General features: G+C 36.5%; 1 protein-coding gene across 1 annotated transcript in view; it reads left to right on the forward strand.

Moving 5' to 3' along the window:
- UNC13C (unc-13 homolog C) overlaps positions 1–21,569 on the forward strand; it is a 589,248-nt gene that overhangs the window by 447,908 nt on the left and 119,771 nt on the right. Inside the window, exons 22-23 of the mRNA XM_072738579.1 lie at positions 10,263–10,389; positions 20,865–20,961. Coding sequence (XP_072594680.1) covers positions 10,263–10,389; positions 20,865–20,961 — 224 coding nt within the window. The remainder of the gene's footprint in view (positions 1–10,262; positions 10,390–20,864; positions 20,962–21,569) is intronic.

The raw sequence follows: 21,569 nt of genomic DNA on the forward strand, positions 1-21,569 counted from the left end.
GGGTGGAGGTGCCCAATCCCCAGGCCAGAGCCATTTGGTCCTGAGTCAAGCTTCCGGAGCTCGGCATCTAAGAGGCTCTGACCACAGGGCCTGGGACCTGGCTTTAAGGCATCAGAAGGCGAGGGAACTGTGGCAGGGGGCTGGGGACCCCAAACTGGAATACAGGCAAGAGTGGGCAGGCAGGGGCAGGACACAGCCATGCCTGCGGCAGACACGAGAGAGAAAAAGGGCTGAGCCATTTCAAACCCAAGAGTGTGGAATGAAGGCCCAGACATGCTGGACCCTGAAGGAATCAGAGCTGGGGGTCGTCCTGGATTATTTAAAAAATAATACAAATTAGAAAAGGAAACAAAAGTCAATTGTCAAAGTTAAAAAAAGGGGGACAGTCTCTGATCCAGGGCAGAGCAGGCTGGGTTACCGATTACCCCAGTCCCAGGGAAGGTGGGGCTCTGCCCCTAGGATGCTGCAGCAGAGTGAGGGGGGGGGCCTGTATAGACCGTCAAGGGTGTAGGGGCCACCTTCTCCCCCTGTTATGCTGGGGAGGAGGTAGTCATTATTTGTCCCAGCCTGGGGCCCCCCCATCTGGTTTCCTATTTGCAGTTACTTGAATAAAAAAAATATCCTTTAAAAAAAAAAAAAAAAAAAAAAAAAACAAACCATCAAATATTTTAGGAGTATCTTTAATGTTTAGATAGTATATTAGCAGCATGCAATAATTACATCCTAAGTTCTCAAGCAGAGGCAGTCTATTGCAAGGACCTTCTTTGCTGCCAGTTATCATAGGCTGTTTTAAGTTAGAAAACTGAATAGCAACACTGAATACTGTAGAAATGCACTTTGCTCAGTAATACTTGAGTTGTTGCAATATTTGATTATCCATTTGGTTGTTACAGAAAAATTCTTAACTGTAATTGATGGTTGTTGCCGTAATAGTATATTGCCTGTATTTCTACCTCTAGTAATGGGCTTTATGTGCTAGATTTTAATATCCTTGAGCCTGGGCAAGTGCACAAGTCTTTTTAAAAGAAACATGGTTTACTTGCACAAAACTGATCAGTTTTGAGAGATCGTTAATGCCCTTGAAGTGGTTTTGTGGGTGTGAAACAAATGGTGAGAATTTGAATTGGTCCCTCTTATTATAGTATTGAAATTAAGTCTACTTAATTTATCAAGTCATGTTCATGCCCTGATTTTATATACTTGTATCTATCAATAAACATTGTGATACTTGAAAAAAAAAAAAAAAATGTCTGCAAGTTTGATGTGCGGCGCCTCTCACGGAGCCAGTTCCTGCTCTTGACCAATAAGTTTAAGGATGCTCGGAGCATCCTGAAGGAGTACAGGGGCCACCCCACCCTGCAGGTCTCCCTGTACCGATACTGGAGACACTCCCCGAACATCAACTGCTTGTTACAGGTCTGCGGTGTGGTCACTACCTGGGCTCTCCTGGCGCTTCTCCTCGGAAGACCTGGCCCCTGAGTGCAGCCTGCAGCCCCTGTCCTATCTCTGCACCAACCTGGGACAGCCAGCCAGTTTTTTTTTTTTTCTTTGTGGGTTTTGTTTGTATAAATCATATTTTACGTGTAGACCGATCTGTGAGGTCCTTATGAGAAGCTTTGTTTTGAATGTGAAATACTGTAATGATCATCAACGATAAAGAAATCCTTAGATGTGGCAAAAAAAAAAAAAAAAAAAAAAAAGGGTGTGATCCTGGAGTCCTGGGATCGAGTCCTACATTGGGCTCCCTGAACGGAGCCTGCTTCTCCCTCTGCCTGTATCTCTGCCTCTCTCTCTCTCTCTCTCTCTCATAAATAAAAATATTTTTTTTAAAAAAAGGAAAGACAGACAACCAAAATTAGACCCCATGCCTCACCACTTCCACCAGAATCATCACTGTTACCACCCACTCATTGCTTATTCTACTTCAGTAGCCTCCTCTATATCCTCCTGCTGTCTCCAGACAGCAACCAAAATGAATTTTACAAATGTAAATTAGACCAGAATCCTCCAGTGTTATTGCATAACTCTTAGGAGAAGAGGTCCTTATTATAGGCTACAAGATCCTGTGTGACTTGGCCTTGGCTTTTCTCTGAAATCAGCTCTCACCATTCTCACTCACTCACTCTGCTTTAGCCACACTAGCCTTCTTGCATCTCTTTGAGCTTGTCAACCACACTCTTTTGTTTGAAAGCCCCTTCAGTTATGTGAAATGTTCTTCCAAGAGATAGATTCCTGGTTTGATCTCTGACTTCGTTCATTTATTGCTGTCATGTCACATTACTAGAGATCGTCCCTGAGCACCTTATTGAAAGAGGCACTCAGCTCATGTGCTCCCTTGCCTTGAATTATTTTTTTCCAGAACGCTCTACTTCGTATTATATTGGATGTTTTTTTATTGTGTTTCTCTCCTCTCTATATTATAAATTCCAAGATGGCAGAAATACTCTGTTTTCTTCTTTGCTGTACTCTCGGTATATAGAATAGTACCTGTTTCATAGTAGATAATAGATATATGTTGCATAAATAAATGAAATCCACATTTCAGATCTCAGCTTTCTCATGAAAACACTCTATACTAAATCTCTTGCTGGGGCTCTGATTAAAAATACAGTATAAATCTGGTTTTGGTTTCTTTTTTATCACTTTGCTCCATGACTTGTCAACTCCAGTAGCTTTTTGATGTACGAAAAATTTTATTGTTTTGTTCCAGCCTTTTGGTGATCTCTGATTTTGATTACCTTTTCTCATCTCATCCCATTTTACCCCTTACAACCATTCATCTCTAGATTCCTACCATCAGATTATGTAGTCTTGCCTTCATACTGCTTCCTGATTTTCCAAGGTCATGAAATTACATGTTCTTCCTTCTGGGTGTTATGGAATCATAGCTTCACATTATGAGTTGGATGTAAAACACTTCACAGATGTAGAAATTGATATTACAGATGGGGATGATAGAGGAGGAAATGTTGATGCTGTGGTATTTAAATTCAGCAAAGAAAATTTTAAAGTAAAAAAAGGTAATCAAATTGCACAGCTCATTTGTGAATGAATTTTTTATCCAGAAGTAGAGAAAGTTCAAGTTTGGATGACATTGACAGGGTTTCAGGAAGTTTGGGTTTCTCTAGAAAAAACTAGTCTTATTTTAGGTTTGTGGGTTGATCTATGTCTAAATTCTAAGACAATGTGTCAGATAGTGTGTCTATGAAGTATGTCTGATTCTATATCATTCCTGATTTAATGAACCCAGAGAGCCTAGATTCATTCTGGGATTATGCTGAGAGATTGGTTACATTTATGAATAGAACTGTCAGCTACTCCTCTCAAGGGTAAAACTGCTCCTAGTATTAGTTGTGGCAGCCATGGAGTAAGATAACATTTTACTAGTCTTTGTTGGATTTTCTTTTTCCTTGTGTTTTGCTAAGGCTAAGTTATCAGATACGTGTCATGAAAGAAACTGACATTTTTTCTTACCCTACAAAAATTAATATTTGTATATAGTCTTTGAATCTAAGAAAGTTGATTATAATAATTTACTATTATGCATAATCTTTTCTTGTGTTGGCTTATTTTCATCCCTGGGCTTCCAGGGTCCAAATCACATTGGTCCAAATTACTTTTTGCCAACATATTATGTATTTTCTTTCATTTTTATTTTATTATTCCAAACTTCTTAACACCATAGCTTGCTCTGATAGCCAGAATTTTAGATAATTTCTCCCTCCAAAGATGTGCTGATATCACATGGCCTTTATAGAGCTGCATAAACTCTAAAGATAACCATAAATTCATATTAAGCCATGTACTTAGAAATAAAAAAGTATAAGTTATAGTTTTCCATTTTATTTTTAATTTTTTAAGATATGCTTTTTTTTTTTTTTAGATTTTTATTTATTTACTCATGAGAGACACACAGAGAGGCAGAGACACAGGCAGAGGGAGAAGCAGGCTCCATGCAGGAAGCCTGACGTGGGACTCGATCCTGGGTCTCCAGGATCAGGCCCTGGGCTGAAGGTGGCGCTAAACCACTGAGCCACACGGGGTGCCCATAGTTTTCCATTTTAAATAGATGTTTATATGTCTATAATATATAAAAGTTTGATACATACTTACGTTTAGAACCAAAGGTTCTGAATGATGTAGTTTTAGATTTGTCAGCACACAATATCTCACAAAACATCATGTCATTGGGCCCCTAATAACTGGTTTATTATTTGATATTCCTTCCAGAGTTTCTGTATCATCACCTCTTAAGGTAGAGTGTCCAATATTCAGAAGGATGTTTAGGATAGGTCTAAAATACTGTATGCTACCAACTACAGGACAACACAGCATTTATGCAATAAAACCATGTATACATAAAAACCCACGCATAAACACTTTCAGGAAAAGAAAATATTCTTTTCACATAAATGCTAGTAAATACCACCTAAGGAAAAACAGGCATATACTTTCAATTTGCCAAGATTTTTTTTTTTTAAGTAGGCTCCATACCCAGCGTGGAGCCCAGTGCAGGGCTTAAAGTCATGACCCTGGGATCAACACTTTAGCTGAGATCATGAGGTCAGACACTTAACTGGCTGAGCCACCCAGGCACCCTGCCAAGCTCTTTCTTTGTACACTTTTAGCAAAGCATTTTTATACTCGTAGTAAAATATTCATATTTATCATTAAAATTCAAATATTAAATATTATACAAAATTATTGTACTGTAGTTTGGAAAACTAATTAAATGTTTTCTTTGTAAATGTAATGAGCTAGTTAAATCTTTGTTGCCAAAATTAAAAATGTAGGAGGATTGATGGCAAAATAAATTCTAAGTCATTTACATTGTATGAGATAAATGCAACTTTGTCAACATGGTCTACCACTAAGTAGAGGATAATTTAATAGAATTAAAGATAATTTGAAGAATATTTTTGAATTTGATATAATCTCTTAACATTGATATTTGGTAGGTGGTAGTTAAGATGGTAATTGTAGTTTATTTGAGATGTCTCCTTGTAATATATAATCGCACATTATGGGAGGAATATATAAAGACACAAAAACAGGCGTATCGATTTTGGGACAATAACAGCTCACTTTTTATAGAATCATTTAAGTGGTAATAATAACTACTCAAAATATAGCTAAGAGCGCACAAGTATGAAATAAGACTGGCAGAAAAATAAAAAGTTGTATTAATCTATCTGCAAAGGCTTGTATTTTACTCCTATGATTTTTCCTCTCTCAGAGTCTATTTATCATTTTCTGAACATAACAAGTTTGATTAACTGATTTGCTATGTGATGGTGAATCAAGTCACAGTGGGATCTGCAAGAGGTAGTTTTGCTGGCATAGTCCACAAAGCAAGGGGGATGCCTGAATACACATACCTGTGTATACAAATATATGTATATACATACATAAAAGAAACAGGAATTTAGAAAGCAGAGTGGTCTGGAGCTTAATTAGCAGGTGTGTCTCAATCTTTGAAAACCTTTCAGTGATGCAAGAGAAAACAATCCCATGTAGCCTAATTCTATAATATACAATTTAACAAAGTATCAATTTGTTCATTTCTTACTTGCATAAATCAAAGTGGGTGTTTCTGATTGGGCAATTCTCTTCTGAGAATTGGCTCAGGGACCCAGGTCTCTATCCACTAGTAGGTCTGTGATTCCCTAGAGTCTTAAAATTCTGACTAAATCTGCATCTGGCCAGCAAAATGGGAATAGAGGGTTATTTCACATTAAGTATTTCAGGGAGAGACTGAAAATTGCTTTCATCTGAAATTTAGTTGTAGGGCAGGCCTATTGCAAGAAAAGTTGGAAAATGTGGTCTAGTTGTGTGCCTAGGAGGGAAAGGACATGGTTTGGTAACCAGTTAATTCCACCACAAATACTGAGGTTTATGATGATTACAAGTCACTGCTAAAAAAAAAAGTTTAAATTATAATGAATACTTGCAACTTAAAAAGACATCACAGATGGGCCTTATACAGGAGCATACTCTTTCCAATTCTGTTTGCATTTTCCTCAAGATCAAACCTATGTCACCAACTAATTCAATAAACTGAAAACCTCTTGTTGTATCAGCTGAAGTACATAATGCATGTAAAGATGGCAGTTATTCTTATTGAATTGGCAAAATATGAAAACAGATGGTACTGGTCTCCTGTTTCTGTCCACAGACAGCAGTATATATCAGTTGATAGTGCATGAGAAATATATGACTTCAAGGGATGGAAACAAATTTATATGAGTGTGAAAGCAATTCTATAAGGATGGAACTAATAGTAATCTTCTAAGTTTATTTTCTGCAAAAGAGGCTGATAAAATCCTAATATGCAAGCTATCCTATCAGATATATTCTTAGGAACTAGAACGGATGGTCTCTGAACTAGAGCAATACCAGATTTCATTTTACAAAAGGGTAATTGGTATTCTTTCTGTCTCCTTTCCCAGACTGATCCAAAATGGAGAGACTTGGAAAGTGGGGAAGAAGGGAGAGTAGCATAGGCACTGTGTAGCTACAGAAAATTAGACATATAGAGGTGATTCTTCCCTGAAACTGTGGGAACAACAGGAATGAGGAGAGCATAGAAATGCAGGGAGCTTGCAGAGTCCAGGAAAATGAGTTTGGCATGATCTGTGTGTTCTGAGCAGAACATCCAAATAGGGAGGGAAGAAAGACTTTTGTAATCATGGAGAGGGAAGTGTACATGGATTATGCAAATAAGCTGAAGGTTTTACCTGAAGAACTGACTGGGACACTGCTCACAGCTGGCTTTTGCCTGCTTTGCAAAGTATAGAGATGACTTCATCATAAGGAGCAAAGATGGGTAAATGTTTTATTTTTATGGTATGACATAAATTCAAGGTTCACTCTAACTTACAACTAAAACATGTAAAAACGTGAGTAGAGAGAAGGAAAAAACAAAACCAAAGTCTTATTTGGAGACACACAATTTCATAAAAGAGACACACATATATTACACAGTATTTCTTTAAAGTAAAAATAAAAAACCTTCTTTTATATGATATGTGTCTTTTGACTCAAATTCCTCTTTGGGCACTGAGCCACTACTCACAAATCATTTCTCTGTTGCTCACCTAAGGCACAAAGTTGGGGCTACATTCATCTCCTCCAGGAAATACCATCCTCCTGTGCATATCAAATCGTGACATTGGCCGTGTTGTATTAAATGTACTATCATATGTCACCCTTCCTACGCTCTATGTACTTCATCTTTATATCCACAGTGACTCCCACATGACCTAGCACAAGATAAATGTTCAGTGAACATTTTTGGTGTGAGCTGGAAACTGGGTTATCCTTAATGTGCAAACACTCTTGGAAGAGGTAACATATCACCTTAGACTCACCCCCAACGTTTGCAAAGTCAAGAGCACAAATGGAGGACCACATACTATAGACCTATATATTTATAATTTCTAAATCAAGCTAACAAACTGTTACATAAAATGTAGTTCTATCTTCCTACCTTAACAAATAAATGTGCTTTTATATTGATGAGATTTTAAAAATGTGCAATAGTTCTTTTTTTAATATGCTGAAAGCTGGCAAAATATCAAAGATAATACAATTTAATTACCAATATGTATATTTAGGTGTCCTGGGTGGCAGTGTTTAGGTTTTCAAAGTAAAGATATGCATGTCATAAATTATTATATTTTTCTTTCTGAAAATGCATATTTTTCTTTATTTCAGTGTGGTTAAAAACTATGCAGTTATAATAAAATATTTTAAATGTTTTGTGTTCTATTTACAATCATGCCATATAATACAACCTTCCCCAAGTTACATGATGTCTGTTCTCTTTTTTTTCCTGGTTTAAAAATTTTAAGTGTACCTTGTCATTGAGCTTTTTTCTATTGCTTTTAAGCATTCTTTTTCTCTTCTGAGGTCCACTTATAGTTTACACACCTTCTTAATCCTTAAAGGATTGAAAATTAAAATGTTACTCAAAATTGACATGATTTGAATAAAGATGTAATTTAAACTATAAATACAAAAAATTAAATTGATTTCTGTGTCTTTTTTATATAGTTCACATATAGTTTACAGAAAGTTATTTTCTTCTAAGATATTTAAAAATATTTGTTAAAATGAGGACAAAATTCAGTTAGCCTCTCAGATTTTTATATAAATCATTTAAATAAAGCTACAATTTAATGGGTTAGAATTCATAAATCTAAATTTCAAAAATAAAACTATTGATAATCCTAGAATTCAGTAGGTATCTAGTTGGCAAGGAATATTAGGCTTCATGTATATTACATCTAGGACTATACATATATAAACTTTGAGAGTAATATGAATCACTTAGTATTCAAAATATTCCCCAACCAGCAAGTGCACCTGCCTTGCATGCTGCATTGATTCATGAGTGCCTTCCAAAGCATAAGTTGAAACCAAATAAGATGGGTGCTTATTAAAACTTGAAAATAATACTTTTATGCAAGAAATTATTGCATTTATGCCATCCAGAAAAAGAACCTGGTGAGTTAGTTTGCCCTTTCTCTTAGTTATATGCTTCTATAGCTCAAATTTCTTCCCATACTCCAAAGCAGTATCTATTTCTGTTGTTAGCAACAGCAGTCTGCAAACCTAAGTAGCATTTAGACACAGTCACCTTTTGTTTTTAGGATACAGAATGAAAGATGGTCCAGAGTGTTTTGTGGGGCTTACAGGGTGTTAATCATAAGAGCAGGTGGTGTTAGTCACAAGAGCAGATGTTTAGGGTTCTGATTTACTCTGCCAGCACCAAGTGTGAGATCCCAAGTGACAGAGGAATCCACAATCTATTTAATTTTTGAGTTTGAATTTGTGATGAGTCGAGCCCTCTTAGTGTATAGGTCCTAGGGCAAGGGTCTTTTCCTCCTGGGTTTCAGGGTAGTATTGAATTACTTTCCATATTTATCAAATAAATGTCTCCTCTTAAGGTGTGGAGGGATACTAGACATCTAAGGAGAGGGGTAGGGGAGAACTAACATTAAAAGAGAGGATGAAAGGAATGAATTTGGAGGGAGTTGAAGCAAAACATCACCTAGTTCATAATTTTGTTTGGGAGTTTGGTCTAGAAGTACTAGTTTATTCTTGTTTCTGTGTATATAAGTGTCTTTCTCTCTCTGCTCTACAAATTGTGTTGAATTAATCATTGTTTAGATACTTTGAAAATGTTTGATTTGGGGTTGCGTTCCCTCTTGTGTTTATCACTGGGATTTAAGTCCCTGTATAGTCAGGTTTTGGAAAGCAAAGATGCCCTCAATTTGTTTTTAACAATTTAATTGCTTCAGTGAGTATTTTCAGCCTGGAATATAAAATAGAGGATGTTTCTACTATAAATCAAAGCCCTTGGCTTTGATCTTTAAAAAAGATCCACAGGCCTCAACCAGAACTTCTTAGAGGACACTTCAACATAAATATAGTCTGGGATATTTGCGGTTTGGTTCTGTCTGTGCTTATGGCATAGAATTGACAAAGATGTTAATATTGGGGACAGTGGAGGAGCAGAGATAAATATGTTCAGTAATATTATTACTTGCCTCTGTTCCCAGTTACTATATATCCAGATTAAAGGGGGAAAAAAAGGAAACAATTTTAAGCCACACTTTCTAAGAGAGAGGAAAAAATGTCACATATTAGGAAATCCTACTAAAGAAATTTCTCAAAAGCCATAGGGTGCAAAATAATTTTAGCTGTACTTAAAAGGGGAAGAAGAAATCACCTGGCTTAGAATTCAGATATATCTCCTTTCCTTTTCAACTCTTAACTCTTTAAGTGTCAAATATCCAGGCCAGAAATATGACCTACTAATTCATATTTCTGATATTTATCAAGGATTATTTCCTCTAGTTTGATTCATGTTTTATCCATTCTTATAGGTGTAATTCTTTCTTGAACTTCATTAGCAATAGGTTAAAAGTAGCCAAAATATAAAGGCTTGAAAATAAATAGAAAATTTTTGGCATATTATTACTCTTTACATGAGAATTCTCACCCTTTTCAGTAAAGCACATTAGAACTTTCAAGTTACTGCCCATTACTGCTTGATCTGTTCTACACAGGACCTATGATACTTTCTGGATTGGATTTTATAAAATTTCAGGTCTGCCTTTAACAATTCACTTTGCTTTTACCTGGAATACACCATTCTCTTCCTTTGTAAAATACGACTGATAAAAGTAGATTAGGATACAGCAGCATTGTTGGCAAACCAAACTTTATTAAATGTTTGATTTTATCTGTTATAGAACATGAGAAGCAGCGGTTATGCAAGAGTACCGATTATATGAATTTGCATTTCAAAGTGAAATGGTTTTATAATGAATATGTGCGAGAACTTCCTGCCTTCAAGGATGCTGTTCCTGAATACTCCTTGTAAGTAGTGATTTTCACCCCCAAGTTTTCAGTTCAGAGTCCTGTAAAAATTATACCTGAATTATGCAGCCTTAAAAATCTCTTCTCCTAGTCTTTGCTTGAATGCAGACATTTCTATTATAAAATTAATATTATAATACTTGCATTTCCTTGGGACCATATTTAATTGAACTGTGTTACATTTCAACTCTTCTTACTTAGATATTCAACTCAAAGAATAAAGAATACAAAACAGGATATGGTTCACATAATGAATTTATCTTCTGTGAAAATGCTCAAACTCAGATTTTCTTGAGAAAATGAGAATATTTATATACTGAGCTTTATAATCAGATTTCCCCTTTAATCCAAACAAAAAATATCTTAGAAATTCATATTTCTAGGGACGCCTGGGTGGCTTAGTGGTTAAGCGTCTGTCAGGGCATGATCCTGGAGTCCCAGGATTGAGTCCCACTTCGGGCTCCCTGCATGGAGCCTGCTTCTCCCTTTGCCTGTGTCTCTGCCTCCCTCTCTCTGCGTCTCTAATGAATAAATAAATAAAATATTTAAAAAAAGAAATTCATATTTCTAAAATAGAAGTCATCATTAAACAGGTAACATTTTCATAAACATGTTTGTGTCAAATACATTTCTAAGCACACAGACTTGTAATTCTCTGCATCTGACATTTATTAGAATTCTATTTAATTCTGTTGAGGAAGGTCTTCCATATGCCAGGCATTGTTACAAATGCTATAGGACAGTAGTGAATAAGATAAAGACCTCACCCTTAAAGAAGCTTACACTTGATGAGATACTGATAAGTACAAAAATCATGATAAAGCAAGGCAAAATTAAATAAGTCCCAATCCAGAAAGCACAAGCAAAGTGCAGTGGGTTTTCATGGAAGAGAGATATTTATTACCCCTATTTGGGGACTCTACATAATCTTTATGGATGTAGACTTTGAAAATTTGGTCAGTTTATGGCAAGAAAAGCATTTAGATTGAAAGTTATGGGCATTATTACGGAAGTAGGAATATATGGACTATGGTCCATGGGAAATGTCATTATAGTGGGGTATAGGGTATACAAAATGAGCAGGTAGGAAAATAGTTTTGAACTAGATTATTATAAATAAATGCTATGAGGCTTGCCCGAACTTCATGAGGCATTGTAGGCATTGGAAGAGGCGGAGAATGGGCAACAGGAAAGAGATGTAGAAGACAGTAATATAAGGGTGACATTAGAACTTCCCTTTAATATGACTCTTCTTGTAGAAGTTTACAAGATGCAGTGGGATACTGCAACCAGTTAAAAGTCTCAACATGTCAGAGAGTGACGGTAGTCAGAATGTTAAGGCTGAGTATATGTGGGAGAGAAATTTCAAAGATAAAATTCACATAATTTGTTAATTGATACATATAGGATAAAATAAAGAGGAAAGAATTAATGATGAGGCATATGTGCCTGAGAAGCTGGTAATATTGACTTGGAATAGGGAAGGAAAAAAAAAGATGCTATTAGCTAGACTTCTGCTTTGACTCTAGACTAACTACACTAACTAAAATCAGACTGACATGCCCACCAAACACCAATAGGAAACCTGAATAAAATTAAACAACATCAGAGAGCAATAAAGGCAAGCAAGAATTGATGAACTACGGTCCCTGAGAAAAGAGAACTGCATTGAGGTGAATCCTGTACTTGCTGTACTTTTTTTTCTTCACCTCCCTGCTCCCATGCATTTGTTAATTTGCAATGCAGGTCATTGTGACCGAACAGAGAACAGTAGCTTAGTTTATAGCAATCTCCATGGAGTAGAGAAATAAACGTTGCTATTTCAGTACTATAAAGGCTTGGACTTGTATTACCAAAGTCCTAGAGAAATGGGAACCACAGAAAAGTAAGCACAGCACCTTGCTTACAGTTTTCTCCCTGAGGTATGTTCTGATTCCTCATCTGCCCATTTATGGAGACTGAGGAAGAAGCAGACAAGTATAGAAAGCAGGTACTAAGAGATCAAAACTTAAGTAAACATTTCAGCAGACTTCCAATGCTCGGGAGACAAGAATTTTGAGGTGAAGTCTTCCTAAGGAACAAGATTTCCCAGACTTTCAGGTGAGATCCTTTAGGGCTCTGCCCTGGAAATAAGAGCTAGAAATAGCCCAGACTAGAACTTAGCCTTGTCTACATTATGATTATCACCCTGTAAATAAAGGAAAAATTTGGATTTTCTCTAGAGAAAATGACTAAATGTTTCATATTTTTTCATAGGACATGTATGATATTCAACAAAAAAATTAAAGACTGCCAGGCAACAGGACCAAATGACTAAAATCCAAGAGAAAAATATATATTAGACTTATTAGACATAGACTTTGATCTAAACTTTAAAATGTAAGAGAATATGAATAATAGTGAAAGGGAATATAAAGGAAGGGAGAAGAAATGTTGGGAAATATCAGGAAGGGAGACAGAACATAAAGACTCCTAACTCAGGGAAACGAACTAGGGGTGGTGGAAGGGGAGGAGGGCGGGTGTTGGAGGGGAATGGGTGACGGGCACTGAGGTGGACACTTGACGGGATGAGCACTGGGTGTTTTTCTGTATGTTGGTAAATTGAACACCAATAAAAATTAATTAAAAAAAAAAGAGTAAACTGGAAAACAGCCAAATCAGCAATAAATAATATTCATAAAAAATAAAAAAATAAAAAAATAAATAAAATAAATAAAATGTAAGAGAATTTCCACAGAAAAATAGGATGTATAAGGAAAAATAAAATAAAACTATAGAACTGAAAAAGGATATAATTAGGAATATAATAAATCACCTTAATGACAGATTATACATAGCAGAAGAGGGGATGAAAGAAATGGAAGCAAATTTAGAGAACATATCCACATAAAAACAGAGGGAGAAACTAAAAAAATGCAAAATATAGAAGAGAGAATCAAATAAGGGATATTTGGGACAAACTGTAAAGGTCTAGCATGCAAAGAATTAAGTCCCAGATAAAGAGGAGAGAGAAGGAATAGTACCAGAGCAATGTTTGATAAGATACTACATGTGGATTTTGCAAAATGGTTGGAAAACATGAAGCCCACAGATCAAGAATTTCTATAAATCCTGCAGGCTATTTAAATGTGAGGAAAACTATCTTTCATTACATCATAAAAGATTGCTTAAATCAGAAAAGAATATAAAAAATCTTTCCATTTATTGGAGTCAAGGAAGGTAAGACACTTTACTCTCCAAGGAGCTGCAATAATCCTCTTGGATGATTGTTCAATTGGAGTGACTGACACCAGATACACCGCCATGACATCTTTTAAGTGCTGAAAGAAAACACCTAACAACTTAGAATTCTAGGAGCATCAAAAACATCCTTTTAAAACAAGGTGAAATAAGTATATTTATATAACTGATAAGCTGAAAAAAAATTTCCAGCAGACCTTCACCAAAAATATATAAGCCACGCAGCAGCTAGAAGGAAAATGACTGAAGATAAAAATTCAATAATGTAGTAAATAATACAATGCATTAGAAAAAGCAAACAAAGTTGGATAATTAAAAATGCATTAACTATTTAGAATAAAAAATCTGTAGAAGAAAGTAATACATAGAATTTAAAAACAAGACAACAGTAGCATAAAAACGTATCAATAGCTCTATAATTCTACTTGGAGATTATACTTTTTTTCAGCAACTGAAGAATCAGACAAAATCAATAAAAATACAGAAGTATCAACAACATGAATAACACACTTAAAGATATTTATCTATCTGTATCTGGTCACCCAGAGGTTCCATAATTTTTCGTGGGAATTGTTTATACACACACACATACCTGTCTACAATTTATGTCCAATGATGATAAAACACACATTGTTATCGTGTACACATTGTACATATACCAAAATAGACTACTCGCTGAACCATAAAACAGGTCTACTGGATTTTAAAAGATTGAAATATATACTATATGTTCTTAGACCACTGTGGAATTAAGCTAGAAACCAACTCCAGAAGATAAGTAGAAAATGACCAGATAGGCAAATTAAACAGAATGTTCTAATTCCTAAGTAAAAAAGAAATCAGTGTAAATTACAAAATGTTTTGAACTAAGTGATAATATAGCATATTGAAACTTGTGGATTGCAGCTAAATTACCTTTTACATGTAGCTGTATAGTTCTCCCAACACCATTTATTTGAGAGGCTGTCTTTTCTCCATTGTATACTTTTGCCTCCTTTGTTATGGATCAAGTGAATGTATAAACATGGGTTTATTTCTAGACTCTCTATTCTGTTCTGTTGATCTGTGTGTTTTGTGTGTGTGCATGCCAAAACCACATTGTTTTGATTTCTATACTTTGTAGGATAGTTATAAATTGAAAAGAGTGATACCTAAAGCTTTGTTCTTATTTCTTCAGATGCTTCAGCTATTTGGGCTCTTTTGTGATTCCATAGAATATTCAGGATTATTTGCTCTAGTCTTTAAAAAATACCATTGGAATTTTGATAGATATTTCACTGAATCTGTAGATTGCTTTGGGTAATATAGACATTTTAACCACCTCAATCTTCAAATCTGCAAACATGGTATATATTTCCACTTCTTTGTATCACCTTCAGTTTCTTTGATCATTGTATTATTTTCAGAGTACAGTTCTTTTGCCTTCTTGGCTAAATTTATTCCTAGGTATTTTTTGATGCAATTGCAATAAAAAAACTTCATTATGTCATAGAAGATTGCTTAAAACCAGAAAACAATATAAAAAATCTTTCCACTTATTGGAGTCAAGGAAGGTAAGACACTTTATTCTCCAAGGAGCTCCAATAATACCCTTGGATGATTGTTCAGTCGGAGTGACGGACACCAGATACACCACAATGACATCTTTTAAGTGCTGAAAGAAACACCTAACAACTTAGAATTCTATAAGCGTAGAATTCTAGTTTCCCCTTAGTTTATTACAGTAGTTTCTCTTTCTGATAGTTCATTTTTAGTGTGTAAAAGGGATACTTGATATGATTTTAGTCTTCTTCAATTTACTGAGACTTGTTCTGTGGCCTAACATGTGATCTACCCTGAAAAATATTTATATGTGCTTTAAAAGATGTGTATTCTTCTGCTTTTGGATGGAGTGTTGTGTATATTAAGTCCTTTGTTCTATGATGTTGTTCAAGGCCTATGTTTACTGATTTTCTCTCTAGATGATCATTCCATTGATGTAAGTGAAGTGTTAAAGGTCCCTACTATTATTGTATTACCATGAATTTCTCCTTTGTCTATTAAAATTTGCTTTATGTATTTCGGTGCTTCTGTGTTGGGTACATGATATTTACAAGTATTATATCCCCTTGTTGGATTGAATCCTTTATCATAATGTAATGCCCTTTCTATCTTGTTACAGCCTTTCTTTTAAAGTTGATTTTGTCTAAGTATTGCTACTAGAACTTTATTTTTGTTTCTATTTGCAAGGAATAGATTTTTCTTCAGTTTCAGTTTATTTGTATCTCTAGGTCTGAAGTGTATCTATCATAGGCAGCATACACACACACACACACACACACACACACACACACACACGACTTGTTCTTGATTTTGTTTTTTTTTATCCATTTAACCACCCTCTGCCTTTTGACTGGAGCATTAAGTCCATTTACATTTAAGGTAACCATTGATGTACTTCTCGCCATTTTATGGTTGTTTTCTTTTCAACCATTTTATGTTTGTTTTTGTAGTTTTTCTCTGTTTCTTACACAATTCTCTTCTCGGGTGATTTGGTGACATTCCTTAGAGTTATGTTTGTATTTCTTTCTCTTTAATTTAGATATTTGGCCTGTGGTTACCACAAAGTTCATATACAATATCCTATGTATATAGCAATCTATTTTTTTATAGCAATCTATTTTAAGTTGATAGTTGCTTAGGTTCAAGCATGTTCTAAAAGAACTATATTTTTACTCTTCCCTTAATTTTTTGTTTTTGACATCATACTTTACATGTCATTGTTTTGTGTAACCTTTGACTAATTACTGTAGGTCTAGATGATTTCACTATTGTCTTTTAACCTTCATTCTACCTATGTAGACGATCGAAGCCACACTTTTTACCACTACTAGTGAGATCTTTTTTCTTTTATTATTTTCTTGTTTGTTACTTATAGCTTTTTTTAATGTTTAAAGAAGTTCCTTTAACATTTCTTGTAAAGCCAGTTTGTTGTCAGTGAACTCCTTTCACTTTTGCTTGTCTGGGAAATCCTTATGCTTCATTCAGTTCTGAGTGATAATCTTGCCATGTATAGTATTCTTGGTTGTAATTGTTTTTCCCTTCAGCACTAGAATATATTGTGCCACTATTTCTGGCATGTGGGTTTTCTGCTGAAAAATCAGCTGATAGTCTTGTTGGGTTTTACTTGTACCTATAAGTAGTTGTTTTCTCTTTTTGCTTTAAGAATTGCTATCTTTAACTCTGGACACTTGAAATATAATGTTTGTTGGTGTGGCTCTCTTTGGATTCATCTTTTTTAAAAAAATATTTTATTTATTTATTCATAAGAGACACACAGAGGGAGAGAAGCAGAGACACAGGCAGAGGGAGAAACAGGCTCCATGCAGGGAGCCCAATGGAGGACTTAATCCTGGGACTCCAGGATCATACCCTGGGCTGAAGGCAGGCACTAAACTGCTGAACCACCCAGGGATCTCCTGTACTCATCTTTTTGGAGATTCTGTGTGATTCCTGGACTTTAAGGTCTGTTTCCTTTACCAGGTTAGGGATATTTTTAGCCATTTTTTTTTCAAATAGGTTTTCTGACCCTTCTATCTTTTCTCCTTCTGGGACCACTATAATGTGGATGTTAGTATGCTTGAGGTCCTAGGGGGGCCCTTAAAACTATCCTCATTATTTATTTATTTATTTATTGGAGATTGATTGATTTTAGAAAGAGAGAGCACATGCAAGGGGAGGGTAGAGGGAGAGATAGAACCTCAAGCAGACTCTGTGCTGACTGAGCACAGAATGTGATGCAAGGCTTGATCTCACAATCTTGAGATCATGAACTGAGCCAAAACCAATAGTCAGACACTCAACTGACTAAGCAAACCCTGGCACCCCCACTGTCCTCATTTTTTAATTTCTTTCTCTTTTTGATGTTTGGTTTGGATGATTTCCACTACCATGTCTTCCAGATCATTGATCCATTCTTCTACATCATCTAATGTTCTGTTGATTTTCTGTAGTCCCGTTTTTATTTTAAGATTTTATTTATTTATTCATGAGAGACAGTGACAGAGAGAGAGAGTGGCAGAGGCAGAGGCAAAGAGAAGCAGGCTCCCCATTGAGCAGGGAGCCCAACACAGGATATGATCCCAGTACTCTGAGATCATGACTTGAGCCCAAAGCAGATGCTTAGCTGCTTAGTCACCCAGGGTCCCTACAGTTTTCATTTTAGTTATTGTAGTCTTCAGTTCTGATTGATTCTTTGGAATATTTTCTTTCATTGTTGAAGTTCTCAAAGTATTCATCCATTCTTCACCTGAGTTCAGTAGGCACCTTTATGCCCATTTCTTTGAACTGTTTATCTGGTAAGTCACTTACTTTAATTTCATCTAGTTCTTTTTGGGGGGGTTTTGTCTTGTTCTTTGTGTGATATTTTTTGACATATTCTTGTCTCCTCCTTTTGTCTCTTTGTGTTTGTTTTATGTATTAAATAGATCAGCTAATTCTCCTGGTCTTGAAGGAGTTTTAAGCAGAAAGTATGCTGTGGGGCCTGGCATCATAAACTCCCCTGGTCATCAGCCAGGTGCCCCAAGGATTTCCTCTGTGTGGGCTGTATGCACCCTCCTGTTATGGCTAGAGGTTGTTGTTGTAGTTTTTATTGTGTTTTTTGGTACACGATTGCTTGTGTAGGGGGCTGTCCCTTGGCAAGCTGTCTGCTAGGCCCCACTACAACTGCTATGGGCATGCTGGTGAGTGGGGTTGACTCTGCCCTGTGTGGCCAAGGGACCTGGATTTGACTGCTTCAGGGGTGCTGGTGTGCAGAGTTGGCCCTTGCGTGGTTACAAGGCCCAAGGGGGGTCAGGTCTCTGGTTGGATAACTGTAAGGCCTGTTTGTCTGTGAGTTCTGGCTGCAACTGTCACAGGGACTCTATTGGACAGGCATATCCCCAGTCCTCAGCAGCATTGCTTGCAGGAGCCCCACTGCTGGTCACCATGTATGGTGGAACAGGAGATCAATCGGAAGGGGCCCCACTACTGGCTGAGATCTCCAGCCTTGTGTGGCAGTGTGGGAAGCTACTTGAGAGGAGGGCCAGGGCAGGGGATTGGTTGGGAGAGTCTGCAGGGAAATGCCAGATGCCAGAGTGGGGCAATTGGTGCTAGTATAGTAAATGGAGAGAGTCAGAAATGGTGCCCAACTAAATAAAAGGGAAGGAAAAAGAACATGGTTTCTACCAGGCTTCTTTTCCCAGAGAATGTTCCAACAGATCCCTGCCCTTCTATCACATGCTGTAAAATTAGTCAATGGATCTCCTTCACAGGTAACCCAGATGCATTTCAAACTGCTGCCTCCATGCTGGGATGCAAAATGAGTGAGATTGAGTGCATGTCCTTTAAGAGTGGAGTTTCCATTTTCTGTTGTACTCTGGCTCTCCTGGTTATAAGCCCTGTTGGTTTCCAAAGACAGATGCTGTGGGCAATCATCTTCCTGGTGCAGGTTCTCTGAGCTATGGAGCCCAATGTGGGTCTCAGACCCCTTATTACCCAGGAAAGGCCTCTGCACTGGTGGGTCATTGCACTGGAGGGTATTGGTCCTGACGAGACCACCTCTCCACCTGTGTTAACTATCTGCATGTGGCTTTATCTTTATATCTTTAGTTGTATAAGATCTGTTCTGTTAGTCTTCATTCTCTGAGATAATTCTGTATATAATTGTATATTTTGGTGTGTCTATGAGAGGACAAAATCTCAGGATCTTTCTTCTCTGCCATCTTGGTCTCCTCCCTAAACATTATGTTTATAGGGTGATTCAGTAGGTTAAGTGTCTGCCTTCAGCTCAGGTCATGAGCCCATGGTCCTGGGATCAAGCCCTGCATCAAGAAGCTCCTGCTTCTCCCTCTCCCTCTGCTTGCTTCTCCCCCTGCTTACGCTCTCTCTTTCTGTCAAATAAATAAATACAATCTTTTGGGGGAAAAAGAAGCTATAGGACAACTAATAGAATTTAAAAAGTAAATATAGGGGCTCCTGGGTGGCTCAGTTGGTTAGGTGCCTGACTTTTTATTTTGTCTCAGGACATGATCCCAGGGTCATGAGATGGAGCCCTGGGTTGGGCTCCAAGCTAGGGGTGGAGCCTGCTTAATATTCTCTCTTTGCCCCTCCCTTTCTCACATGCTATCTCTCTTTCTCACAAAAAAATGAATAAGTCTGTATAAAAATTAAATTTCTATGTAGTAGACACAACCAATTACAAAGTTATTCATAAACCTTAGCATTTAAATAGAATTAAACTATGAGAAACAAATGGTGATGAAAGATGTGCAAGCCCTCTACTCAGGCAACTATAAAATGTTACTAAGAGAAATTTACGATGAATTAAAATAAAATAGACAGTGTTCCTAAAAAGATGCATTATTGAAAAGATAGTAATTCTCCTCCCATTGATATAGATTTAATGCAATCTCAAAAATTCCAGCAGATATTTTTGTTCAAATTGACAAATTCACTAAAAAAAAATTTTAAATAGAAATGCTAAGGGCTAAGAATAGCAAAGGTAATCTTGAGTGGAGAAGAAAAAAAAAACCCTGGAGAGCTGCATTATTAGTTATCAGGACTCGTTTAAAAGATACAGCTATTAAAAGAATGTGTTGTTAGTGCATGACAAACAGACCAATAGGACAAAGTAGTCTGGAGACAAATCCATATATACCATTGCTTGATTTGTACCAAAGATGCCCATTGGAGGCAGTGGGGGAAAGGATGCTCTTCTGAAGCATCCTATGATGCTATACAGTTGTACCTCCACATGGAAAAAAGAACTTTGAAACTCAGACCATTCTCAAAACCCAATTGCAGATGGATTGTAGATCGTAACAAGCCAGAGGTAAGCACCCAGGATCATTTACAGGAGATGATCAGTATGGATGGAAGCCCAGCAATAAAGTACTAAAAAGTGAGAGAATGGCATGATAAGGAGCAGCACACAACATCTGTATTTTATAGGATTTTGAATTGCTGTGGGAATTGGGTACTAAGCATATTTAAAATAGCATGGGAGGAGCCAAAAAAGAGATGGACACTGAAAGTAAATAATCAGGGATGTATTTGATGAAGTAAAGCTAAAGGTCTCTGAGGAAGCAGAACTGCCCAAAAGGGAATGAAAAGAGATTTCTGGTCCTGAATTCTCTCATATAAGAAAAGAGCAACATTCACTGCTAATTATATGCAAATTATATCCTTTATAGTACGTAACATTATTAATTTTTTAGGTGGTTTGAGCCTTTTGTCATGCAGTGGCTGGATGAAAATGAAGATGTATCAATGGAGTTCCTTCAAGGAGCACTGGGAAGAGACAAAAAAGATGGAGTGAGTTTAAATTACTTTAAGACTGCTTATTGTCAAGATTTGGTCATGCTACTCACTTTTTAGATAATGGGAATTGTTAGGCTCATCATTATTAATTAAGGTTTATTTTAATCCTCTAATGACCAAAATAAATGCAAAACACAACTTTACAGGACTGATAGGAACTCGAGGGAATTGTTTATATTAGCAACAAAAAAAATCAATCACCTTCTTGCTCCAAGATTCCTTCACCTCTTGAACTGATCAGAGTCTAAAAGTTCGGTAGACTTCTGCAAAACTCCCTTGTCCTGAAATCTTTCCAGGATTTCAAGATTGGGAACAGACCCCATCCAGATCCCTCTAGAACAACTTAAACGTGTTGAGCCACAATACCTTTCTAAACCATCCTCATATGTGTGGGAAATGGGAAATAAAAAGAACCAGACCCTGAAGGTAGCAGTGGAGAAACCAATTGATAGCAGCCTGCCCCATGATATTAGTTCTAATACATTTTCCAGAAAAGGATACGAATGATTTTGAGATGGGTAAACATTTTATTAAATGGGTAAAGAAGGCACACATGAAATAAGGGTACATGTTGGAGATCGAGTTATTTATGTGAAATGACT

Source organism: Vulpes vulpes, chromosome 15, assembly GCF_048418805.1.
Source record: "Vulpes vulpes isolate BD-2025 chromosome 15, VulVul3, whole genome shotgun sequence".
Classification (NCBI taxonomy): domain Eukaryota; kingdom Metazoa; phylum Chordata; class Mammalia; order Carnivora; family Canidae; genus Vulpes; species Vulpes vulpes.